This window comes from Sebastes umbrosus, chromosome 12 (assembly GCF_015220745.1).
Source record: "Sebastes umbrosus isolate fSebUmb1 chromosome 12, fSebUmb1.pri, whole genome shotgun sequence".
In the NCBI taxonomy this organism is placed as follows: Eukaryota; Metazoa; Chordata; class Actinopteri; order Perciformes; family Sebastidae; genus Sebastes; species Sebastes umbrosus.
Window position 1 is genome coordinate 30,051,386 of NC_051280.1, and position 18,319 is coordinate 30,069,704.

Sequence of the window (18,319 nt, forward strand, 5' to 3'; positions counted from 1 at the left end):
TCTGTTCTAATACAAATGTAAATAGATATTTCTCGATGCATTAGAAATGGTAATGTGGGATGACACTTAGTGTATTGTGACGCTCATGTGGTGACAATTACAATATGTTAGTGCGTGTTGGAAAGTAACAATGTTGCTGCCAAGGATAGAGAAGATAGCGAGAGGAAAATTGCAGATCAATGCCGAGGTAATAGCCTCACCCCTGCCTGGTAATGAAGACACAGTGGGACTGCTCTTCATTGATGCAATATTGTCTTCTTCCTTTGAGTCTGTGAACATTGTGAAATCGGCCTCACACTGTGCTGACGAGAATATGGGTGCAATCTGTTGCAAGACTTTCGTTGGACTTGATGCGCAGTAGTAATTTGTATTCATTATTGATGACCTTAGAGGATTATGTAAGCTATGAGCTATCTGTTAGAAGGCATTTTTATTGCCACAGTGGGATTTAAGGGCCTGAAATTTATGATAGAATAAATCATCACTGAAAGAAAAAAGGAACACAGCAGTCAAACACTCTGTAGGGGCAGGGCTTGACATTAAAGAGAGCTATTTTCAAGTTGTTTTTATTATAAAGCAGGTTGAAGTGTTATATAAATAATGTGAAAGTATCAATCAGTCAATCCACAGAGAAATCCACACAGCCTGTGTTCAGAAAATGTGCATTTGAAACAAGCTGTCAGGACTTCGGTAATTTTGTGATGTCACAAATCTACAATATTTAGACCATTACACGGTTTTAAACATAAACATTCTAAACTGTGTCCCAGTTTACTTCCTGTTGCAGTGTATGTGAATGACATCAGCTGACAGGAAGTAAACATGGACCCAAACTGTTGCCTAGCAACGCAATTCCATCGAAATGTGCTAAAACGGAGCGTTTCAGACAGAGGATGAATACAGGTATATTCAGGCAAACAGTATGAGGAAAATAAAGTTGTTTTTTTTAACATTAAAGCATGTAAACACGTTCTAGAAGAAACACAAAATACAAGTATGAACCTGAAAATTAGCATGATGTGGGACCTTTAAGCTTTTTCAGCCAGTTGCCCTTCAGGCAAGTAGATGAGATGTTTTACTTGCTCGAAATGGAAAATGTAGGCCTATTTAAAAATAAAAAAAATCAACAGATATTTAAGCAATTATCATCATTTATTAATGTACAAAACAATACAATTAATATGCTATCCTTAAAGCCACCAGACTCCATTGTCAGAAACAGTAATTTAACCTTCCTGATCATTGTAAAACGCACTTCATTCAAACTCGACAGATAAAAATAAAACTCATCCAGACTGTCTTGATCAGTCTTTCCACTGTTTCAACAATCACCAACTCTGGTTGCTTTCTACAGAAGCTTGGCATTAGTAGTTTTAAGTGTGTATTATTAGAAGCTGCTTAGAGCCAATGTTAGGAAGTTAAACAGATCATAATTCCCATAATTCTATTATCTATTTCTTACTGCTGTGAAAACTTCTTCAAACAACTGGATTCATTCATGTTTCTCTCCAAAAACTACATTTTACAAGATTACCTTTGAACACATCATGATAGTTTTATAATTTACCTACGCCTAATACTCATTTTTATTGAGCAGAGATTGAACGCACCATAATGTAACCCAGTGGAACATCCGCTAACGCTAGTCGTTAGGTGCCTTATTTACATGAGAGAAGTTTGCTTTCAGGGTTTTCTGACAGAAAGTCCTTCTGGTAGGTTTAGGAAACAAACCTACTTGGTGAGGTTTAGGAAAAGATCATGGTTTGGGTTAACATAAATCCGTTCTGGCAGAAAGTCCTGTAGGTAAACTTCTCCCGTGTGCGGACTGCGCTACCCACCGGCTGCTAAAAGCTAACGTTAACTAGCTCTCCTTCTGCCGATTTCAACACGGATTTGTTGTTTACAATGTAGCTTCACGCTATGGATGCATTCGGAAATAGTCACTCTGGGCGCTACAGCGCACTCTGCCAAAACTGGGTCGCTGGTAAATTTGAACGTTTCCATTCAGTTATTCAGAGCGCCTTGCTCTCGGAGCGGCGGAGCGTACTCTGGGCACTCAAACAAAAGCATTAATACGTATCTTGCGATTGCATGTTTTTACTAATAAAGATCACATTTATTTTTCACTTGCCCGATCAATGTGAGGCATCCCACTTGCCCAAACACAGAGTTTACTTGCCCCCAGGCAAGCGGGCAAGTGTTAATGTTGAGCCCTGAGGGGCATCATCCTGCAAACAGGCCATCATCAGGCCCTATCAGCTAGTAACAGATTCTGTCCTTAGTGTAGTGTGTTCTCCTTCCTGAATGTATCTGTAGACAGTACTCTTGTTGAATGGTGACTTCATTTCATCTGAAAGCTGATTGGTGAGGAGGTTGGCTCTGTTATACAGCTTGAACACGCTCCTGCGTAACCTTGTGGTTACCACGGTGATCTTGCCTGGTTAAAAGTGAATCACCTTTGTGCAAATGAAAGGCCTCTCACAAAGTTCACTCACTAGCACACTGACGTTGCTTGGCGAGACGGACCCTAGCATTACCGGGAACCTCTTCACTGACTCAGTCCAAACAACAAAGCTGTTTTTTGGGACAGCAGGCAGTGTTTCAGTGAATGGTGCCATACACCACAGGTTTGGTCTTTAAATAGGCACATTACCCAGAAGTACTTTTGAGACTTCAGTCGTTGATGTTTGGTTGGGCCAGATACTCGCTGTAAGTAACCAGAAATGAATATGTGCCACCGTAACTTGCTAAAAACAGGTTAGAAAATGGTTAAGAACATGTTTTTTGTTATCTTTTATATTTTTCTTTGGGGCTCGGGACTTAGTGGGTCGCAGTTTTTCTGGCATTGTTATTGTGACCCCTCATCACAGGTTGTATATACAGTATCTACCAGTTGTCACCAGTTCAACCAACGAGTGATTTTTACAAGGTGTGCTTATACGTTACCAGAAGTGATTCGTCATTATCGATCAACGTTTTGTTCTCATGTCTTATTTCCTACTTTTTATTTATTTCAAAATAAACATGTCTTTTAAAGGATCTACATACTTATACATTACAAAATAAACAAATAAAATAATGTCATATGTAGTAAAACTTAATTTAAAGACTATAGACCTCTCTCTTTCTCTCTCTGCCATCGTCACGATTGGTGTTGAATTATTCCTCATTTAGCTTGACCTGACATTACATTTCATTTTCAGTCAGTGAAAGTTGCGTTGTGTGACTCCCGTCATGCACTGCATTCAGTGCGTTCGCGAGAATGACCGAGGCAGACAGTTCGGTCGTGCTGCTTTTTATTTTTTCACAATCAAATATTAACTTTCATAATTAAATGTCTGTTGTTGTTTTTTTACAATTCTAATATATATATTAGAGTTTTGAATATTCGTTGACAGCCCTAGCCCGACATATAGGCTACAGCAGTGATTCTCGAAGTATTTACTTTTAAAAATTTTAGTAAAGTTTTAGAGTGCAAATAGTTCCAATCTAAGAGAACCGTTGGTAGTAAGCATATGCTTAATCGGTGATAAGATTATGAGGGGTATCTTGGAAAATGTTCTCCCCTGCAAGGGGTCCTTCAGTTGATATGCATCAGCCCGGAGAGTAAGCTCTCATGACCACGCCCCCTTTTGGGGGAAAACAATCCCTTAGTCCCTCATAGACAAGTCCCCAAGAAGAAGTTGTCTCCAAACTTCTACTTTAAACAAACCGGTAATACTAATAACACTATGCTGAAGAGTTGCTGTGTAGTTGGTTGCACCAACAATAAATCTAAAAAAGACCGAGCTATAGACCAAACCAGCATGGTGTCATCGCCGAGGCTGCGCTCCCTTTTGGGGGAAAGAAACTCGCCGTCACAGGAGGAAAATTACGAAAGGCTGTTGTGTAGATCAAACAGTTGGCTATTAACACGTTGGTTATTTACAGACAACATTTAGCCTAACGGGATTCAATCAGATATGTATAGAAGTCTGGATAAACAATATCCGGACACTGTGTTGGACAGGGGAAGTCTGAAGGGACATGACGGCGATCAACCTTCATTTATTAAAGTATCGCGAACACTAGGGTTAGGGTTCTGGCTTTTTATACCCCTTGCATGATTGTGAGTAACTGTAAGTAAAGTAGCATTTATTACTGATACTGATATTACTTTTCGGAAGCGAGTAAATACCAAACAAATCCAGTGCTGTACCATCATGACCCTGACTGCGCTAGAGATGCAGTGAACGCATCAAACAGAGAGTTCAGAGGAAACAACAAAGGTCGTTCTCTCCTGCTGAGGCTGGAGGCTGAGATCCAGATCAGACCTGACATCATACGGTACAGTAGAGCCAGGGTGGATGGGATGGCCGTGTGTCTTTTGTCATCATCCTCTTCCAGCGAGCTTCCATCAGTGCGTGTTTGTGATTTGAGAACAAGCAAAAGGTCTTTTTTTGTTCTGCTAAGAGCAGATTCACATCAGACCTGCCATCAGACAGCAGAGTGAGGGAAGGATAAGGACAAAATGTCCCCTTCCATCCACTATCTTTGGCTCATTAAAACATGTACAGGACAACAGCGAGAGTTCACATGATTTAAGCTCAGGGTTCAGAGTAGAATAACAAGTCACAGTTCATCTTGTTACATTCTCGAGCATAATGTGGATTCACCATGTTTGTATTGGTATGTACAGTCAGAGTGTGTTGTGTGTTTACTGACACTTCGCTACGGGATTCTGAGCTCTGAAATGTTCAACGTTTATATGTACTGGAAAGAATGGTTTCAGATATCTCTATAGTCAGACTGTCAGAGTGTCATCCCAGCCGTTCCAGTCATCATTTTCCTGGAAAGTTTGGCAAAAATTGCAGAACAATTACAGCCAATTTTTTTTTTTTTTTTACAAATAATTTACTTACTGGAGGGGAAAAATGTTGAGAAAACATGACAGATTTAGAGCTGTCAAAGAAACAATGCCACACTTGGCAGGTACAGACATTGTAGTCGGCTATATGTATGGCAAGATGTGATGTTGAAATGGCACTAAAATTCATGTTAATTTTAATTATAGTTTATAAATGAGGTGTTGTTGTATGTTATATGGATACATACATGGTCTTTGTTTTGGTTTTGCTGTAAACATATGTGGATATATACAGTATGTAAAGTGGTGGAAGAAGTACTCAGAGCTTTTACTTAGGTTGCAGTAGCAATACCACATTGCATAAGTACTCTGCTATAAGTACAAGTCCTTCATTCAAGATTTCAGTACAAGTACAAAAGAATTGGCAACTAGTAAAAGTACTCATTGTGCAGAATGGCCCATTTCAGAATAATGTACGTTATATTATTGGATTACAATCATTGATGCATTATCACTTTAATGTTGTAGCTGGTAAAAGTGGAGCTAATTTTAATGACTTTATATATTTTATCTAACTTTTTAAACTTTTGTACGGTTTACTGGCGTCCGGTAGTCGCTTTCAGTCCAAAATGGCGGAGGTGTAGCTCTGCTGCTGGGGGGTGATGTTGCAATGGAACGAACAATTGACTTTCACTTCTTAGCAATATACTGTACGTTCTTTGATGAGGCTTTGTTGATCAGCCGTCGCCATGTTGAGAGCTGTGCAGAGGCAATAGAAATGCTCCCAATCTCGCATTCAGCACTTTTCTTACCTATGTCGTCACTCTCAACAATCTCCACCGGCATCGGTGGGAAAAAAACACAAGCAGCCCATGCTGACCAATCGTAGTTCTTGTGGTCCCCCACGTGGCATCTCCGTCGCTGGCGTAGCCTCGACGGGTAGTTTAACTTCTTTAGGAGGAACATGTCAGCTACAGCGTAACCTCTGAGCCTATATGCACGTAGGCTAGCCGCCAACGCAGAAGTTTCCTCCTTTGGAAAGAAAAGTACGATGGCACCGTTACTGCACCGCTTAAGGGTTTTTGTGAATCTATTATTACTCCTTCTAAATCCGCCTCGAACGCAAAGTACTTCCATACCCGACTCTTGCTATTTGTTTTCTCAACGAGTTGAGGTGGAGGTAGCGCTGCAGTAGTTCCCATCTTTCACGTCTTGTGTTGTTGTTTTTACCATGCTGTTACAGCGTTCTTCTTCTTCCTTCATTTCACGGCAGATGAGAACACTTGAACGCTTATACTGCCCCCATTAGATCCGGAAGAATCGCATCTCCAGTACCTCCGCTCCGGTACCAAATGACCATTACAGGCATCGTTCGGTACCGAAGAAAACGAGTACCGTCACATTTTTACAATTTTGGTACCGAGTTGGTCCCGAAGTATCGGTTCTCGTGACATCCCTATTCTGTACTGTTCTCATTTTACCTCCATTGTTTGGTCTCCTTCACTGACTCACGGTCTCCATCTCCATCTCCATCTCCTTGCCTTGATCATCTCTCACTTTGAAAACACAGCACAGAGCCACGTTTGACAGATCTACGCAGTTAGTCAGCGGTCTGTTGAATAAGCTGACTGTCTCTCATGTACTGACGCCACGTGTAAGTGTGTGTGAGCATGTATATGTGTGTGTGTGGATAGGTCGACACAGTGTGTTGTCAGCAGTAATCTAAACTGCTGCTCATCACAGACACACTGTGCATGTGCATGTGTTTGTGTGTGTGTGTGTGTGTGTGTGTGTGTGTGTGTGTGTCGGAGTTTGTGCCCGTCAAGGAGGAGACAGCGAGGAGCTGCTGAGTCACCATGGCGACTGGCTGGGCAGCCATGACAGGATTTTGTTAACCCGTTAGATGCCGTGAGTCTGTGTCACAGCTTCGGTGGTGCATTTCCTTTCATGTTCCCTTCGTCTTTAACGTTTAGTCACCGTCCATATAAACTATTTCCATCCTCCTGTCATCAGTTTCACGTCTTTGTTATACAGTATATAAAAAGACAAGAACAAGGAGGGAAAGCAGCCTCTCCAGCCGGCCTGTAGCCTCGGTGCAAACAGATTCGACCAAGATGAGTCGACGTTTCGGAGCTCGCTAATGGACTCCCAGACACATTTCAGCTGTCGACATTGTTAGCTCCTAACTACTAAATCAGGCTGCTCGTTTATCCTCTGCGTCTGCTGGCCTTGTCATCGTAGACGTGGTGCACGCTGACCCTGAAAGGAGCAGTTTGTCATTTTTAGTGAGCAACTAACCGCACAGATTAAATGGATATTGATCTTCACATCTGAGTGTAGGTAAGAAGAATAGTTCCTGTAATCTTGGACAATTGGCTAGACTAGACAACTTTGCACATTCATTATAAGGACGTCGTTATTTAGAAATCATATAAAGTGAATCCATTAGACTAAATGTGGTGATATATTGCTCTTGGTTGTTCACATAAAAAGTGGCTCTTTTCTCACCTCCGCAAAGCTGACCAGTCACGGCGTGAAGTGGTCGGAAAGTTACAGAAATGACTGTACACGTCGGAAAGGTGTTCTATATAAACTCACCCCTTCAGTCTAATATTCCCTCTGCTGTGTAGGTAGTGTACAGCGGGTTTATCGGAGCTATTTTTGCTAAAAATTAGGGCTGTCAAAACGCGATAATTAATGAAAATTTGTTTTAACGCCACTTTAACGCATTAACGCAACTTGCTATTTTTAATCAACCTCTTAAAAATCTGATGATCTTTTGGATGTTGTAGCTCAGTTTTAAAGCTAATGTGAAGATACTGGTATCATATGTAAATAGAAAAAATCTAAGGAATCCATTGGTACCAACCATGTCATACTAGCTTGTCGTGAAGGAGGTTAAATAACGCTCCAAACTTATGCAAAATTTTGGCGAGGAAAAACTGGCATGGACATTTTCAAAGGGGTCCCTTGACCTCTGAACTCAAGATATGTGATTGTAAATGGTTTCTTTGGGTACCCACGAGTCTCTCCTTTACAGACATGCCCACTTTATGATAATCACATGCAGTTTGGGGCAAGTCATAGTCAAGTCAGCACAATGACACACTGACAGCTGTTGTTGCCTGTTGGGTTGAGTTAGACATGTTATGATTTGAGCATATTTTAGTACCTGTGGGAGTTTCTGAACAATATTTGTCATTGTTTTGTGTTGTTAATTGATTTCCAATAATAAATGTCCACATACATTTGCATAAAGCAAGCCTATTCGTCCACTCTCATGTTGATAAGAGTATTAAATACTTAACTAATCTCCCTTTAAGGTACATTTTGCCACATATTGCCTCACCAGCAACCATATGTTACGTTACAATCCCATTTTTATACACGTTAGTATACTGTATAGTAATCGCACCTCTTGGTAGATTTCCTTGTGTTTTTCACCCATCACATTTGACCTTCTTGCAGCCACACACATTATCTGATACGTGTCCGGTCTCAGCAGTTTTACATATAACAGCTCAGCGCTCACTCTGTAAAGCTGCAGTGCAGCTGGTTTTAGAGGTGAATGGCTAAGTTTCTACTTCTAGTCTTACAGCTGAAGTGTTACACTGCTACCGTGTAGTTCTACCCACTGAGGTTGAGCTGCAGCTCACACTAAAACCTGACCTTTTTTTAATCCTTTCAAGTGATACAGCTGTAAGTCCCGACATTTCAGTGATAACATAGGAGAGGAAACAACAAGTACTTTGAAGCACAGAGGTTATTGTTGGCTAAAGGTCTTTTTAGTCAGGTTGGCAGCTAGTCTTTGCTCTCCTCTACAGCAGAAATCAGTTAGTTTATAATAAAATGCAATAAAATGTGACACAGTTTCGATTTTTTTTTCAGTAATGGGAACGTCTGAAACTTTGTTTAATGTGCTGCTACTGTCTTGGCCAGGAGTCAGATCACTCTAGAAAATGAGATTTTGAATCTCAATGAGGCTTTTCCTGGTTAAATACATGTTTTTAAATAGAAAAAATAAATGGAAATCTCCAGCATTACCGCTCAGTAATGACTTTTCGCCAGCCTGAAGTAACACGATTGGCAGTACACCGGCACTTCTACATTCTACTCTTTGGCGTAACGTCACTTCTTTCTTTCGCACCGGCACTCCTCACAAGCTGCCGGTACTCATTTCTGCCCTCTCCATATCAGGTTCTTTGGGCGATTCATAATGGCAGAATTCAAACTCTAGTATATAACATATATACAGTGTATAAAAATAGAATTGAGTGTAATAGATTGGCCCCATTGTCACTGATATCAGATCCAGCTATGTGAGTCAGTATTGGCCCGATATCCGATCCGATCCGGCATCGGATATCGATGCATCCCTAGAATATTTACATGAATTGGCAAACTAACTTGAAATCTAATGTTACGCTTTGGCAACAATGTTTTCTAAACTAAGCACAGATTCATGGTTTGACCATGATAGATGTAGGAGGGAGTAGCTTCCCGAGGCCGCTAACCTCTCCAATCACTGTTGTTACATCATTGTCACAGACTTACATATTGTACTGTGACTCATCACTGAGCTGAACTGACCTGCGGCTCAGCTGTAAAGCCAACTCGTATCGTACTGTGGAGTAAAAACAGCCTTCAGTAATTCAGAAACGTCTATATCTTCAGACAGATCGGTCACCGGAGGTCTATCGCTCAATGACACCTTGACAGTAGTTGATAGTGTTGTGGGCAGTCTTCTGGTCATAAGAGCCCATTTCTCCACACTGTGTGCCTCTAGACTGTGGTGAACTGACAGTAATGACATCATCTCTATGGGCCTCACGCTCATACGACCAGATTCATTCTTTAAGTGGTACGTACTGCGTACGAGTGATTTAAGAGAATTTGTGGCCAGTTTTCTCGTCGACGTCTTGTACCAGTCATGTACATATAGTCTGCCTCTCTCCACAGAAGGAAAACACAGTGAGATGTCAGAATCATCAAGACTTAATCTGAATACAACAATTCTGTGCAGTTCAGAAAGTCTGGCAAATCCGATGTAGAATACCCGTAATACCAGCAACCCTAGTATTCATTTTAAGAGGATCAAATTACAAACATGTTCTTGCATCAGGCTCATTTTCTCATGTCTGAAAACAGTAACTAACAAATCTCATACATATTAAAGGGAGGGTTGTATGAGGTCCATAGTCGGTGTAATACCTACAGTAGATGACGGTCAGCACGCCCCCAGTTTGGAGCACTAGCACGGGAGCAAAGCAATGTACTGCTGTGGTCGGGGGCAGCAGCAGAACCGATTTTAGACACCTATAAAAATCAACATCAGTTTCAGTGTACGCTGTATTTAGAATATTTTCAACGCTTTACCTCGCCGCCTGACAGCCCTTTCTGATGGGGAACTGAAGACGTTATATCCATCAATGCATCTCACCAAAGCCACCAGACTCCATTTAAAAAACAACTGTAATTTTGCCTCTCAGAACACCGGAGTTACCGCTGCCTCGATCCGTTAGTTAGTTTGTGTTATTGTGTGACTTTGGTGAATCCAAACTAACCCTTTAAAACACCAAAGTCACACAATAACACAAACAAACTAACAGATCGAGGCAGCGGTAGACCAGCAGCTCCCGCGTTCTGTGAGGTAAAATTATTGTATTTTTCAATGGAGTCTGGTGGCTTTGGCGAGAGCTTACTGTAGATAGTATACGACTTCAGTTCCCTGTCGGAAACATAGACTGTATAGCAGTCTCACGGCGTACACTTAAACTGATAATCTTTTTTTTAGGTGGACCTTTTTTTTAGGTGGCTAACATTAACAGTAACCACACATTTGATGTGAATGTACACTACTGAATATTGCGTGCTACTGGAAAACAGCTATTTCAAGTAGAGTTGATGTGTTTAGTTTAGCATCAGACATACAAATTGAATGTGACATGGCGAGAATCCCCATAAGGTACTTCGTTTCAACATAAAGGACATGATAATGTATCTATACTTACTGCATTGGTCTTGCTAGAACTTGTTTCTGTAACATTATTTTCCCTGTAATGTAAAAACATTATTATAAGCTACCACAGAAACGGAAGTAATCACAGCCCAGTGACGGGCTGCTGATGGAGCTTAATTTAGGTGACGGTTCATCATGTTCACACACGCACAAATATCATCCACCAAATCTCTCTCTTGTATTTTCATGGAACAGTTATGTGTTTGATTTCCTGCCAATCTGTGGCCGTTGTGTGTGTGTGTGTGTGTGTGTGTGTGTGTGCTTTGCGTGAGAGCTGTCAGTGTTTTGGAGGATGAGATGATTATGTAGCAGAAGGCTGGGTTCAGAGAGGGAGAGGTGGCGGATGCTGGAGCAGGGGATTGTGGGTGCAGAGATGGTTTTTAATCCCTCAGAGTGCAACAGCTGTCTGCACCCAACAACCCTCATCATCATCGTCATCGCCGTCATCATCATCGTCATCATCATCTCTCTCTCACACACATACATAAACACACACAGCTTTATCATAATGCTTGTGTGTAACATTCATATTATACACTTATCATGTCGAAGTTGACCAAAGTTGGGTTTTACATGAGAATACGCACCAATTTACAAATCCACAGATTGAAATGAGTAGATTTTGATTTAAAAATATGCTGTTAGATGCTGGTTTGGCCTCAGTGACTCAGTCATATCTGCTTTAAAGCTGTATTAAAGGGACTCAACGTAAGAATCAGAAATTGCTTGTTAACAGTGACACCTGTGGCCGTTGAGTCAACGACAGTCAGCGTCCTGTTGCTCACGCTACGTAGAAGCAAGCGAGCATCGGTCAAAACTGACTGAATGTGATTGACAGGCATCATGTTGATCAGCGTTAGCAACATTAGCAGCTAAAATCACAATATTACTATATATTTCACATGCTTGGCAGTCATTTTAGCTTAGCAAACCCTTCTGCAGCCTCCCGACCGTGTTCAGAAGACACAGGGGACACACCGTAGTTCTGGTCTCCTGGGCCGGAGTCGATAACGTTACTCGCTCCGGAGTTCCACTCCACTCAGCAGCAGGGAAACAAGACACGGGTAACCTCGGTTGGTCTTGAGGAGCTGCAGCATTTATTTCTGCACAAACTGCAACTTCCACTGAAGTATAAATACATATATTGAAATAAGATTGATTGGATTATATTCACCAGAAGTATAAAACATTACATGTCCCTTATAAATTAAAAAGAAAATACCACTAATTAGTGATTGAAATGTCTTTATTCTTTGATTTTTTTTGGTTGCTGGAAATTTTTGTATAAATAATGCCTGACAATGTCTGATATATTTGACTTCAGGACATCTCTGACTACATACATGCTGAAAATCAAACACTTGTACTGTATCAATTTAGAGATTTTTCAAAATAAAAGCTCCTAGAAGTGTATGATTCAACTTTTTCCCATGGTCTAGTGTTAAAAAAGTGAACAATAATCACAATAAATCCTATTATCAAATTGCAATACTTCAAAATCGCAATACAAATCGCATTGGCACCCAAATATCCTGATAAATATAACATCAATTCTGGATTACAGGTTAACTGGCAGCTTGTCACTAGACAGACCGGTAGTGTACAGTTGGTTTATCAGAGCTTTTTCATTGCAAACTGCTGCTTCTGAAACTAGACCAAAAAGCTCTGTTTAGTCCGGTGATGATTCTCTGCGATCAACCCGTACACATAATAATTATATACGTTGTTTTAGACATTCAAAAACTCTTAGGTCATACAGAGTTCCAGTGCTATTGAGAGTAATGAAGAGGCAGAATGAGTGAGAGAAAACAAAGAGCAGCAGCTCCAGGCCACTGAATAGTCTGGCTTATGAAACCTCTCCAATGGAGCGATGAATATTGCAGAATAATACGCTAAGAGGGTAAAAGAGTTTAGGAAGCCTCTATTTGGGATTGGTTCGTTTTTGTACTGGAGTGATGGAATTATTGAGTGCATTGTGAGTGAGTATGAGTCTGAGAGAGTGCTGTGTAATTAGAAGACTAAATGTGTGTTGTAAAGCTGTTCAGTCACCAGAATTTGAAATGTATTTGAGAGAAATAGACGCAGCTGCAACAGAGTAATAGAGAGAAACGATGTGAAAACAGAGAAGCAGACTGTTAAAGAGGTAGAAACCCAAAGTGAAAGTGTTGTGTGAGGTGTCCACTGTACTGTGTCCTTCCTCTGAAACAATGGCCTACAGTTCCACTCGAGGCCTGCTGACTCTCTACTGTACTGTATGTCCTCATACTGGCTACTGGCCACAGTGTGTGTGTCCGTGTGTGTGTGTGTGTGTGTGTGTGTGTGCTTCTTTGTGAGGACCAATTTGAGTTTGAGACCTTCAGAGTACGGCTGCAACTAACGTGATTATTTTCATTGTCGATTAATCTGTCGATTATGTTCTCGATTAATCGATCAGTTGTTTGGTCTGTGTCTTGTTCAACTCAAAGCTACTCGGTTTACTGTAGGGACGCACCGATCCGACGTTTTCAGTCCCGATACCGATACCTGGGCTATGGGTATCCGATACCGAGTACCGATCCAATGAATGTGACCAATAAATACATAGATATACATGTATTTAATTGTTCTTTATTATTAAAATAATAAATAATAGACCAGCAACTTGGTCAGAATTCTTCAAAATTACCAGGAATTACATTTTAAGTGTAAACCTTTTTAATGCAGCAACAAACTGGTCAAAACTTAAACAGGAATTAAAATGACAGTATATAATGTGTATAGTATTTAGACATAGAATTGTATCGTCCCCATATTCGATCCTGTATCGGTATCATTGCATCCCTAGTTTACCGTCATAGAGGAGGAAAGAAACCAGAACATATTCACTTTTAAAAAGCTGCAATTAGATAATTTTGATCTTTTTCTTTTCCTCAAAAAATCATCCAAACGGATTAATCTATTATCAAAACAATTGGTGATTAATTTAAAGGGGACATATCAGGCTCATTTCCAGGTTCATACTCGTATTTTGGGTTTCTACTAGAACATGCTTACATGCTTTAATGGTCAAAAACAAATGATCAGTCTGCTCTGATTGGCTTGTGAGGAAAATATGGCGCACCCTTGCAAAGGTAGTTCTCATATATTCTAATGAGCCTGCATGTGACATAGGAAAGGGGAGCCGAATCTGAACAGCTTGTTGAATCACATGTTTTCTAATATAGACAGCCCACAAAAAACAGACTGGGTCGTCTTATTTCACAGTTTGTGAGTTGGTGGACACTCTAGATACCCAGATGGATGAGCACAAGCACTGAAAAAGTGAGTTTTTCATTATAAGTCCCCTTTAATAGTTGACAACGAATCGATTCATTTTCGCAGCTCTACTTCAGAGTGAGGACATTTTTGTAAAGTGAGGACATTCTGGCCGGTCCTCACTTCTTCAGATATCTGTTTGGAGGATTTAGATTTGGGTTAGAATTAGATTTAGGTTAGGGTTAGAATTAGATTTAGGTTAGGGTTAGAATTAGATTTAGGTTAGGGTTAGGGTTGGTGTTAGGCATTTAGTTGTGATGGTTCAGGTCAGGGTAAGGGGGTTAGGGAATGCATCATGACAGTGAGTGTCCTCACAAAGATAGAAGTAGAGAGCGTGTGTGTGTGTGTGTGGTACAGTTGTAAGACAATGGCAGCTTGTTTGCTGGGAGGGATGGAGGGATGGAGGGATGGAGGGACAAACAGAAACAGGACAGAGAGAAAGAGGAGTTTGTTCAGGGGTCATGCTGTCTAAGCTTTGTTTATATTTGTGACATTTAACTGGTGTAATGAAAAGTGAATCCAGCCCATACTCCATCTGTAATAAGTTTGGGCTTTATATTTATTTAGAAATATATTAACTGAGTTGTTATTGATGTTTTTGTTTTGGATTTCTGTAGATCACGTTAAGTTTATGTAGCTAATGGTGCCTTCAAATGAAACTCGTGAGCTCCTGTTTACAACACGGGAAGTCGTGTACACAATATGCTTCTTGGCGTTCAAGTGGTTAAGTCGTGAAGAACACCGCTGCTAAGCAACGGCAATATTAACCTTACTGTCTGACAACTGACTGTTTTTCCACGCGATGAGACTCTCTTTTGTATTCCTCTCTCGCTTTATTAGCAGAAACAACCTTGATGGCAACACACACTATCAGTGTATGACCAGAACACTGGCACCCATTGTTTTCTGTGTCAGTCCACACGCTGGTGGCATCTTGACGCCTGACATTGGCGGGACAGCGGCGAGTCAATACGTGAGGACAACATCACCATCCTGCTGCCCAGCGCCAACACTCACGTTCTCTCTCCCTCGGTCGGCACATCCCGGCTATAAAACTACATGTTTCGATTGGATTGTTTTAGAATGAGAAGTCATTTGCAGTATTTATATGATGAGTTCATGGTTATCTAGTGTTCTACATACTTAATGGATTTATGTTCGCTTCATTGCATTACTTATTCAGAGACCATTGTTTATTCAGCTTCGTATTGACCACTGCATCAGGAGTACCTGACTGATGTTAAACAGCTGCTGTAGTATCAGGAGGAGCGCCAAGATAGTAGAAAAAAGGAAAGCACAACACACTCATCATGTTTCCAGGCTTTACCTTAGTGTCTTTAATAAAGAAAGTAGATTATATACATAGTCGTTTTGTTTTCTTTTTCTACAGTTTCAGTTTCAAATTCTACCCACAATGAATCTGACTTCCATAAACTTTATTTTTATTAAGTGTTCTCATCGCTTTGACTCTGATTACTAACATGAATTCATCTTAGAAAGTTATTCCACAGGCAAGCATGTCCCACTACACTGAATTAAGAGAGAGGAGATATATAGAACAGTGAAAGCAGAGATACAGAGGAAAGAAAACACATCACACAATCCAGGTTCTGTTCTTGGATGATTTTTATTATCAGGAAGCATCTGTGATCTGTCTTCTCACCTGAATCTAGAGACTCAGTCACATACAATTAATAAATGTGATGATCACTGAGGGGGAGAAAGCTGCGGTTCTATTTATGACACAGTAGGCAATATGACTGTGAAGACAAACCATGAAGTGGAGTGGATAAAAGAGAACACAGAGCAATAAGCAAAAGGATAATGAATGTAATCACACCTCTCCTTTCTTCTCTCCAGCAACAGGACTATGGACCTGAGCCTGCGAGATGCTCTGGGTGGGGGTGGAGGTGGGGTCCCAGGTGGAGCCCCTGCCGAGGCCCTGCTGAAAAGAGACTTTGTGGCCTCGCTGGAGAAGGAGAGCTACGATGACAAGGTGGGAGAGACGGTCTCCAAGAGCGACTACCGACCCTTACTGGATGGAAAGGACACCAAGAGTGGTGAGTCACTGTGAGACCTTGTGTGTAATACGTGAAGAGGGAGTGATGCTTTCTCTGATGGGATGTTGATCCCTGCAGAGAGTAGGGATGTCACCAGAACCGACACCTCGGTACAAAGTCGATGCCAAAATTCAAAAAATCCTGACGGTACTTTTTTTCTACAGTACTGACGGTACCGTACGATGCCTGTAATGGTCATAGGTAGGGATGTGACGGTGCAGAGCGCTGACTCTGATTTTTACCTTCAGCGGTGTGTCTGGCCTCTCCAGTAGCGCTTTTGCTGCGGGGGTCTACCTGGAGCCGCTGCTCCGTCCACACCGGCTGTGACAGCTTCATTAACGTTATTAAGGTTCCCCTTATAGCGTTGGGATTAAACGTGAAATATTGCCAGATAGGTGCGTTTGCTTTTCGCTTCGACAACAAATCTTCCGCCATCTCTCGGTCTGTCAACTCTCTCTCGTCCCGTGTGTGTGAAATATGACACCTGCTACTCTGAGCTAACGGACCGGATGCATTCACGGTCATCATGTAGCGTCCGTTGTCTGACTATCGATTGATAACATGCCGCTGATACGCCAAAATGAACAATTATTTTTATTTATTACTTAAAGGCTACATGCCTCTGTTTTTTGTAAAAGAGTGAGTATTGAATTACAGGGGATTTATTGTTGTTTTTTAGGTTTTTTTTATATCTTGGTATCGAATTGGGTATTGAGAATCGTGGTAATTCACTGGTATTAGTATCGACTAGTAGATTTCTGGTATCGTGACATCCGTAGCAGGGAAGCTCTCTTTTCTGGAGGAGGTTAGAGTTAAGAGATGGCTGGTATGCATTTAGAAGAATGGATATTTTCACATCACTGGGCTTGAATTGAAGTCGTCTGGGTGAAACTGGCCTCCAGTTTCAAGGTGGTCAACTGGCTGAAACACACATTTCACTTCAGTGCTGCACTCTTAAAAGTGGTTTTGCATGTTTAAAGCCATTTAACCACTTTCTGCTCACACATTCCGTGCCAGTTCTGTCCCAAAGGACACAGGCATATTTATAAGTCCCTGTGAAATGAAAAATACATATTCCCAGTTTTAATCCTGTGTTAATTGTTCATTTACCTCGTGATATATGTAAAACAAAACAGTATCTTTTCAGTATTTTGACTGTTTCTAATCCGATCTCTGTCAGCAGCTGTAGGTAAATATGTGTTTGTTTGGAGGCTGATGGATCTCTGTGGTGAACTGAATGTTTAGCTGTGATGAGGTTCATGATCTCAGTAGCTAAAATAGCCCACGCAGCTCATTTAATGAGCCCCACCTCCTCTGGCTCAGCACAAGCCCCCAGCACATATACAGTAGCTAGAACCTGTTTTGAATATTTTCACTAATTAGTTCCTGGAAACGAGGCAGATAATTCCATTAGTTGTTGGGGAAACTGTCTGAAACTGTTGTCATTTGAAGTATTTCATCGTGGTTGCACAGTTTAGAGCCATATTTTATAACCTTTTCTACGATCACATTGCAGAGAGAGAGGATGAGCTCTGTGTAAACGTTTCTTCCTTACAAGAATGAAGTGATGTATGGATGTATGGATGGATGGCAGAAGGAAAGGGCAGAGCTGGAAGATTAAGAGAGAAGAGTAATAGATATGAAAGCATACTGGAGGATTTGTGGAAGTATAGGAGGGAGAATAAGGGAGGCGTCCGGGCTGGAGAGTTAAATAGAGCAGACACAAAAGCCCTGTAGACACACAGAGACATGGATTCATATTTAGAAAGGGGGTTTGTTCAGAACTCAAGGGGAGGGGGTGATTTGTGCTAACAAGGGACAACTGTAGTTTGTATTCTATTGAGAGTACGTCCACTAGTGTTGTACGGTAAACAGATACTAGAGAGGTATCGCGATACCCTGCCGTTAAAAACGGTACGATACTCCGTTTCCTTAGTACTGATACTTTAAGAATGACGGTGTTTTAATACGAGCTGTGAGAAAGTATAACTTTGCTGAATCTCTCGCCGGCTGCACGGTCCCGCTCTGAGCTGGTGTCTCTATCAGCAGAACGCGGCTCTAATTTACCGATCAAATGTACCGATAACATTAGATTCACCA

General features: G+C 41.1%; 1 protein-coding gene and 1 long non-coding RNA gene across 4 annotated transcripts in view; one reads left to right on the plus strand and one right to left on the minus strand.

Moving 5' to 3' along the window:
- The window catches only part of map4l (microtubule associated protein 4 like), a 93,468-nt gene that overhangs the window by 4,247 nt on the left and 70,902 nt on the right, over positions 1 to 18,319 (plus strand). For all 3 annotated transcript variants that reach the window (XM_037786770.1, XM_037786771.1, XM_037786772.1), the window contains exon 2: positions 16,020 to 16,219. In XM_037786770.1, the coding sequence (XP_037642698.1) occupies positions 16,030 to 16,219 (190 nt within the window). In that variant the 5' untranslated portion in view covers positions 16,020 to 16,029. The remainder of the gene's footprint in view (positions 1 to 16,019; positions 16,220 to 18,319) is intronic.
- LOC119498189 lies at positions 2,017 to 14,314 on the minus strand. The gene is made up of 3 exons (XR_005209074.1): positions 13,919 to 14,314; positions 13,573 to 13,575; positions 2,017 to 2,027 (listed from the first exon to the last, which is right to left on the minus strand). It is a non-coding gene; the product is annotated as an uncharacterized LOC119498189 (long non-coding RNA).